This window comes from Telopea speciosissima, chromosome 8 (genome assembly GCF_018873765.1).
Source record: "Telopea speciosissima isolate NSW1024214 ecotype Mountain lineage chromosome 8, Tspe_v1, whole genome shotgun sequence".
In the NCBI taxonomy this organism is placed as follows: domain Eukaryota; kingdom Viridiplantae; phylum Streptophyta; class Magnoliopsida; order Proteales; family Proteaceae; genus Telopea; species Telopea speciosissima.
In genome coordinates this window covers 49,612,635-49,621,343 of record NC_057923.1, presented here as the reverse complement: position 1 = coordinate 49,621,343, position 8,709 = coordinate 49,612,635, and the positions used below count along the sequence as shown (strand labels likewise).

General features: G+C 39.1%; 1 protein-coding gene across 2 annotated transcripts; it reads left to right on the top strand.

Moving 5' to 3' along the window:
* The first annotated feature begins 400 nt into the window (after positions 1 to 400).
* LOC122638313 (peptidyl-prolyl cis-trans isomerase CYP20-1) lies at positions 401 to 6,699 on the top strand. Of its 2 annotated transcripts, XM_043831220.1 has the most exons (8): positions 409 to 525; positions 787 to 849; positions 1,264 to 1,345; positions 2,808 to 2,855; positions 2,976 to 2,999; positions 3,104 to 3,286; positions 3,407 to 3,482; positions 6,381 to 6,699. In XM_043831220.1, exons 1-8 carry the CDS (start codon positions 448 to 450, stop codon positions 6,517 to 6,519), a joined length of 693 nt encoding a protein of 230 aa, XP_043687155.1. In that variant the 5' UTR covers positions 409 to 447; the 3' UTR covers positions 6,520 to 6,699. The 2 variants fall into 2 exon arrangements, with proteins under 2 accessions (XP_043687154.1, XP_043687155.1); XM_043831219.1 differs by lacking the exon at positions 787 to 849 and having other exon boundaries at positions 401 to 525.
* Positions 6,700 to 8,709: the final 2,010 nt, after the last annotated feature.

Below are 8,709 nucleotides of genomic sequence, written 5' to 3'. Positions count from 1 at the left end.
CCACATGAAAGGCGGAAATCTGGTCTTTGTTGATGCTTCTACATTCCCAGACCCCTCTTAGTTAGAGAACACATTCCCAAAAAAAAAAAGAAAAAAACCACGTCTATACTGTATTGCCATATCAATATCGGTCACGGTCAATACCAATATGTATCCGATACCGGTTCCTAAAACCCTTCCTACCAGACATTGGCATGTAGACACCGGCTCCCTCCAATTATATTTTAGGAAACAGAATTTTTGTGTCCATCAAGGAGGTTTCTTATGCCACATCATCTTCCACATCACTGAAATCAGTTATTGGAGACATTCACTTCGTTACCTATGAGAAGGAATCCAGTCTTAACATGTGAAAATTTTCTCCACGTCACATATATAAAAGGGAAAAGCTTAAGGCAAATATCTTCCTTAAAGCGTGGAAAGAGAGAGAGAGATTGGAAGAGGAAAATGGCCACCATCACTAAGACGATCTCTGTATCGCTTCTATGGGCTCTGATCTTCTTTGGAACCCTAGCTCTCATTCAGGTGATTCTCTCTCTCTCTCTCTCCTTCCCTTGCATTCGCTTCTTTAATTTCTTCAGTGTGATCACATGTTAGGATTTAACAGATCTGTGGTTTAATAGAGTCTCTGATTCATCTCTCCTTCACGAAAAACCCTAATTATTCTTCCTATCATGAAATTATAACGAGTAGATCCGTGAACAAAATCGATTCTTTCCCCCTCTTTCTTCTGCGAGGTTGTTCTTTTCTTTTTCGCTTCTTTATTGCGATTAATTTTGTTCCCAGAAGCGATCAAACGATGCTGGAGTTTCGTCCTATCGAAATGTGATCGATAGCGAGCTCGATGAGGTGAGGGAAATTGTTGTCTACGGGCTCGCTTTTTTGCTCCTCTTCTATAGTATCTCTATAGACTTTACCAGTTTACCACTTAGACATCGCCTTCCGTCTTGTCGATTTCATGATTTCTTCGTTCCTGCCGTAGCTTGCGAAGAATTCCTACTTTGACAATGATCATCTGGTGTTCCAAGTTCCTACTTGTCGCTTTTGTTTGGTCTCCCTCTACAGTGCTCCATGACTGGTTGGATCAGGCAGACATTTTCTCTTTCTTTGACCTGAGTTAATGTAATGCGACATTGATTTATATACTAATAGTTAATTTCATTATTGGACTGGCAATACCACGTGTAGGAGTTAGAAATAGATTTTATAAGGCAATGTTTTTTCCCCTTTGAGAAGTTCATTGATTCATGTTACTCTCTTCAGGCAAAGAAGGCAAAGGATGAAAGCTTGAAGGAAATAACTCACAAAGTATACTTTGATGTTGAGATCGATGGAAAACATGCTGGTATGTTTTACTTTTATTGTTAACAGAAGCCATGTCTATTTAACAGATCTTTAGGTGATTTCCAGTCCTAACTGTTTCGTAATAAATTTAACATGATATAGCATGTTCCCATAAACATGACTGGTTTGTTCTGATTAACTATTGTTATTCGTGAAAGTCTAGAAAGTGGTCTGTGTTCTGAAATGTAGCCTCTTCTATTCGTCCTTGCCCTAATGTCAAAGACTTTGGAATTTGGGAATTTTTCTCCCTTTGGGGTAGTCGTGGTTTTTGTGGTATTGGTCTATTCTGCAGATTGCTTGACAACTTTGAAGATTGGTGAATTGGATAGAATCTTTTGGTATAATGCTTATTTATGGGATTCTTTTGTGTGATTGTGGCTGCAGTATGCTTTAATTTCCCTTGCAATTTTGAGTGCAATGTGCATTGATTTTCCTCTGGAATTATTATGCGATTTCTTATTTGTTGTTATGTGTGTCTTGAAATTTTGTACCCGTTTCGAAGTTCGCCCCGCTCCGACATTTTTTGGTGGCGACCTGAAAGGGAAATTTTGTGAGGTCTGTGATGGTAACGGAGGGCTTGAACTTAATTGGTTTTTGCTGCATTTGAATTCTGCCCTTGGAAGGGTTATTGGAGAAGATGTAGATTTCAGCTATGTGTTTGTTTGCTGGAGGAGAATTCAAGTGAAGGTGGAGATTTTATGTGTCTTGAATTCTTGTACTCGTTTTGAAGTTTGCCCTGCTCCGACATTTTTTGTGGCAACCCGAAGGGGAAATTTTGTGAGGCCTGTGATGATGCGGGGACGAAGCCCCTGCGGTATGGTACGACCTGACCTGATTGATCAACCCAACTTGGAGGAGTATTTCTTTGTTTTCTTGTCTTGTTGTGTAAGCAAGAGAAAATAGTGAGATTTAGGGATTCTCGAGTTAGGGCTTTTGGGGGAGAGTTCTTGTTGCGACCTTTGGGTGTTCTTGAGAGATCTCTGTTGTATTTTCTTCCATCACATAGTGAATCATCTTCAGCTTCGCCTGTGGATGTAGCACATCGTATTGGTGTGTGAACCACGTTAAATCTCTGTGTCATCTTTGCTCTGTTTTTGTTTTTTTTTTTTCATGTTTCTTGGTGTTTGCGTTAACATTTGTAATAACGACAATCAGAAGGTTCAGAACCTTATTTTTCTTTGGATGGATGGGATGATACACATTTGAAATGTTCACAATTATTAACAGCTCTATTTTCATACTGAGCAGCTGGTTGGCCAGTACGATACATTTTAAATCTTCTCACCCTTATGTGTGCCATCTTATTTACTTATTGCTTTTCTGTTTTCCTTTGTTCAGTTGGCATTAATTTGTGACTAGTGAATTTCTTCAACTAGCATGTTTGGTCTCTTTTGCTATCTGAGTCCAGGTATCTAGTGAATTTGGTTCTTGATATAACGCTATCATGGTCTTTCTGGTCTCAGGTCGTATTGTCATGGGCCTCTTTGGGAAAACTGTTCCTAAAACAACAGGTACAATTGTGCAAATTCTGGTAAAATATGAGAATATTGGATTGCACATAAAATCATTTTAAGTTTGTTACAATGTCTGAAGAGAAATTAATTTTTTATTATTTTTTCTTTATTGAACAGAAAACTTCCGAGCACTTTGCACAGGTATCCCTTCAATCCTCTGTGTTTTGTGTGTATGTGTGTGAGTGAGACAGAGATTAGCACTCTTTGCTGATTAACCTGTCTGAAGTTATTCCTTCCTGTTGCAGGAGAGAAAGGTATTGGGAAGAATGGGAAACCTCTTCACTACAAAGGGAGCACGTTCCATAGGATTATTCCCAGCTTTATGCTCCAGGGAGGTGATTTTACACATGGAGATGGAAGAGGCGGAGAATCAATCTATGGAGAAAAGTTTGCTGATGAGAACTTCAAACTGAAGCACACTGGACCAGGTAAACATGCAAACTGTCGAGTAGCCACCTTCTAATTTGTTTTCCAAGTAAATAGGCACATAAAATGTATATTTGTATTCTTAAAAGTGGCTGAAAGCAATATGGTTTGGTCAATCACAGGGCTTCTTTCAATGGCAAATGCTGGTCGTGATACCAATGGTTCTCAGTTCTTCCTCACTACAGTCACAACTAGCTGGTAAATAAATGCTACTCTTATTTAAGATCATTTCCTTTCCAATCTCAAAATGTTCCGAGCGTAGGCTTTTCCATTTCTGAACTCTAAACCCTTTTTTTTTGGTTTAATCTCTGTTTTCTATCCTATGACACACATATACAATAGGCAGTGCTGCAACTTGGGCCTCAAAACCCTGAGAGGCCTCATCTGACCGAAAAACTTTCCAGGCTTGGTTTGGGATTTTCAGTCCATGGATTGGGCTAGGGTTGAGAATTCCCACCCTGAGGTCAGGCCTGGCTGGGTTGCGGTTGAGCTGTTGAAGCCTTAGCTCAGCCAGCCTGAGCCTGATTACATGCAAGTATGTTCTAGTTGTTTGACACTTTAAAATGCATACAAAATGCTTGTGCATTGCAATGGTAAAGTTTGTGATTGCAATTCCAAATTTAGAGTTCAAATTCTGCCTTGGTCCTCCCGTGTATAATATAATAATTTTGGGCTGGTCTTTTTGGGTCACTGTTCCACTGGGCCCTACGGTTGGAGTGCGCAGCCTGGGGTTGGCCGGCCCGGCCGGGGCGAGGCGTGGTGGAGCTAGCGGGTCAGGGGCCAATAGTTCTCAAATCACCTTGAATTTTAAAGTAAATGGGACCCCTCCCATCGCAAGTGGCTCCCACATTTGTTTTCTTATTCATAATTATAAATCAAAGAAATAAACAAATAAAGCATATTTTTCTGTGCTGGATTTTGTGAATTGGATGATTGAAACCTAGGGATGTAAATGAATAGCTGAAATCCGTTTTCGTATCTGTGTCTGTATTTGTTTAGCACTATCCGAAATCCGTCCGAAAGCTAAACGGATACGGATAGGCTATAGCTATCCGAAAAGCTATATTTACATGTAAACGGATAAAATATCCGATCTGTATCCATGTCCGTATCCATTTAGCACTATCTGAATCCGTTCGAAAGCTAATCGGATGCGGATATAGCACTATCTGAGCCGAATCCGATCCGTTTACATCCCTATTGAAACCCCATAACTATACGAATTGTTGTTGAGATGCAAAATATCACTAACGGTGTTTGATAGATGAGTGACATTATGTTTTATGAGTTAGCCACTTAGCCAGTAGAATGATTCTAAGACCACAATGACTTGCACCCAATTTAACGTGTAATTAGATGTCTTTAAACATTCAATTCATGCATTACTTTTTTTTGAAGTCCTTAATGGTTTTTTTTTTCTTTTCTTTTCTCCCCAACTTTACAAAATTTTAAGTATTATTTGTCCATGCTATTTTATTATTGCTGCATATAGATGGATCCTATTCTCAGGTTGAAGTTAAAAAACTGAGCAAAATTTAACAAATTGGGGGGGAGTATTTCAGTTACATTGTTAGCACATTCGTGAATATTTTGGTAAATATTTAGACAAAATAGAAATTGGTTGGAAAATTTTGTGAAATTTTGTGATGTAGATCGAAGCACGATGCAACTCAGGAAAAAAATATTGTTCCAGAGTTACTATTCACGTGAGCAGTGCCCGAGTTACTGTTCACATGGCCTGATGTTAGGTTTTATTTTTATTGGACTTCTATTTATTTTTCCTAGTTATGTTTGAGTTGTACTCCTAATTGGGAATCCAAGTTAGACTCTAGTTTCTATTTTGTTGGGAATCCTAGTTAGAGTCTAGTTTCTATTTTGTTTATTTTGTCTCAGCAATTGGGTTATATATATATATGTAATCAGCTCTTAGGAGCAGAGGAGATTTGAGTTAATCAAATTAGAGTTGCTTTGCTTTGGCAATGATTGTCCTGTGAGGGGATTGGCTGTGAGAGCTAGGGCGAGAGGCCTAGGGTGAGAGACCCACTTCCTTATTTCCCCTTCATTCTAATTGATCCCCGTTTCCATCCTTTATTATGTGAATTGAATTGTCAATTGTCAACAAGTTGCTGCATTACTGCTGATCATTCTTCTCCATTAATCATCTCTATTGCTGCTATTGAAGATCTACACCAGTTTCTGGAATTCAGAACAGGGGCCAACCCCATCATTGATTTGAGAGAAAAGTAGGGTTTCCCAAAACCTTAAAAGTTGTCCGATCTGATTTCTGACTATTCTGATTGTGTCTTCTAAATTGGGGCATTCTATTTTCAAGAAGAGTATTCAATCCATTGGCAAGAAAATATTCAACCCATTTATTACTTCAGCAGGTTATTGTTTTCTCATTTCAGTTCTCATTGTTCTCTTTGGTTATCTATTTGAGATGCCATCATTCTCTTCCAACCAATTTGAGATCCCATTATTCTCTTTCTTATTTATTGGAGGCTTTCTACTTGATCCTACTTGGGATTAGATCTATTCTGGTTATAGTCCTACATTATTTTGGGAGTGCAAATAACTTAGGAAATTGCTAATTTGGCCCAAAGAATTTAGTACTTGAGAATAATTCGCAATTAATTCATAACCAATTCCAGTTTGAAAAAATCTTTACAAAATTTTATAAAATGGATAAAATGTTAGGTATCTTTTTAAACTGTCAATAAAAAGAGAATGGAATTTTTTTCTTTCTTCAACATATACAATTAATTCTTGAATTAATCCTGAATTGAACCTTTTTGCACTGTCCACTATTTTGACCGAATTGTTTATTTGATGAAATAAATTAAACCTGAATTACTCTCGAATCCGAATTTGTCAATTAAGATATGACCTAGTGACTTAAACTTTTAGATTGGTTACATTGTTATCCATTTGAAATTCATTGGTCAGCTTGTCCTTCAAACAAATCAAAAGATGGACGGTGGTATCATGGTCGTCTGATCAGTCTTCTGGACGGTCGAATGCATTTGCTCTAACCAGACCTCAAGATTAACATGCTTTCTATTTCAAATGTTGATTTAATATTGGAATCTGTAACAGGTTGGATGGCAGACATGTTGTGTTCGGCAAGGTGATCTCTGGGATGGATGTGGTGTACAAAATTGAGGCTGAGGGGACACAGAGTGGCTCACCCAAAAGCAAAGTAGTTGTTGTAGACAGTGGCGAGCTTCCATTGTGATTGCCTCACTTTTTTTATTTTGTTTTTGTTGCCGGTCATAACGCTTATCTTTAATCTCCATAAACAATGGCTTTTTTTGTTTTCCAAGTGCAAATCTATGTATTATGAGTATGATTTAGAAGTCACCTCAAACACCAAAAAGTCCTGAGGATAGTAATCTAGAAGTTAATAGCATTTGTTTACTTCTAATATTTGTAGTTTGCAGTTGGTCTTTTGCTTGGACAGTTGGTTAGATCATGATCCATAGCAAGAAAGGCTTGGGAGTTGGGAGTTGGGAGTTGGGAGTTGGAAGTGGAATTGGCAAACAAATCAGCCTCCATTGATTCTGATTCTCACTAAATCAACGGGAATCAGACTGAACCCTAGAAGAAGCCCTGTTTTTTTAAATTGGTAAGAACTGGGAATCAAATCCAACCGATTCCGAGCTGATTCAATCAGGACCAGTAATGGAGACCCAATTACGATTATTAAAAGACTTACATAAGGTGGATATATCATTTACTGGAATGCATCTGATGAGAAACAAAAGCTCTGCCACTGCAAGTGAAGTTTCTTGTCAAAAAGTAGGGTGATCTTCTGTAGTACTATGGAGAGTGAAATGGATTGTTTCACCCCTAACTATTTTGCCCAAATTTTTTATTCATCTTGACCAATGTTTTGAGGTTAGATTGGGAATTTCACAAAAATATACCCCATCCCCTGCCTTCCCCTCGGATCTTTATCCTCTCAAATTTGTCTGTTCAATTTCCTCAATTTCATCTAATAGGGGGGCAGAAATGACCACCCTACTCCTTGCCCGAATACACTGCCCGAATGGGATTCACCTCCCTCTATTAGAGGAATTGAAGAAATTGACGAGTAGACAAATTGAGGTGATAATTTTCCCCCTCACCACCCCGCGCTATGAATCCCCTAGTCCAGCCCCACCCTCACCTTGTCTTCCCCACTTACGGAGCACCCTCTCTCTCTCCCCTGATGCTCTGTGAGAAGTATCCACATTTGTGGTATTTCGTTCAAGAAAAGGTGGCCACTGGCCAGTATGATTAGGTTTTATCTATCATCGAAGACACGGTTGGTGGTTCTATTGAAGACGGTGCTGTAGAGAAGGTTCCATACATGTTGGAACATGGTTTGATACATTTGGATTTTTCTTACCAAAAAAAAAGAAATATATTTGGATTCTTCCACTTCAATGCTATAAATGACATTTAGAGCTAAAATGCGTTTTGAACTGGAAATGTCCTTTCCATTAATGCAGAGAAATGCAGGAGGTGTGGTTTAGTCGTTTAGATAATGCTAGAAACAAGTAAAAGAATCATTTTTTGGGGTGAATACCAGTGAATGGATCATAGATTCATAAACAGTCTAATATCAATTTCTCATTAAAATAATCACTCTACATTGAACTCTACTGCAACGAACAAAACCCACCACAGCCCACACCTGCTACTGCAATGAACGAAACCCTCTGCAACCCAACCCTGCCACTGCATTGAACAAACCGTTGCATTCCAAGGTTTGTTCAGATGGTTTGTTACGTACTTGATTGATACGTCAAAAGCTCCGAAACTGATGGAACCCATTAAATCAAGCCCTTTAATCTATCCTAGTAGAATCAAGCCCTTTAACCTACATTGAACTCTACTGCAACGAACAAAACCCACCACAGCCCACACCTGCTACTGCAATGAACGAAACCCTCTGCAACCCAACCCTGCCACTGCATTGAACAAACCGTTGCATTCCAAGGTTTGTTCAGATGGTTTGTTAGGTATTTGATTGATACATCAAAAGCTCCGAAGCTGATGGAACGCGTTAAATCAAGCCCTTTAACCTATCCCATACTAGGCTGGCCCAATCTAGCGCACATATACTAGAGTAGACCCCATTAGGCACATAATATGATTCCTATATGTCAGTGATCCCAGGTCCCGCCACCGAAAAAGCCTTCTACCCCACCCCTGCCCCTTCCACCACCAATGCAACCCTCATTCTGCTGGATGGCTGTTGCAGCAAATGAAATCCCCTTTCACCCCCCCCCCCCCCCCAACATAATTTGATGATTTAGGTTTATTGTACATGAAGGAAACCAGTTCCACCAATTTGAGTTTCCTTCATATTACATCAATTCGTCAACGTTTCCAGTGAACCCTAACACAGCAGCAGAAGCCATGAAGCTGATTGATTTCC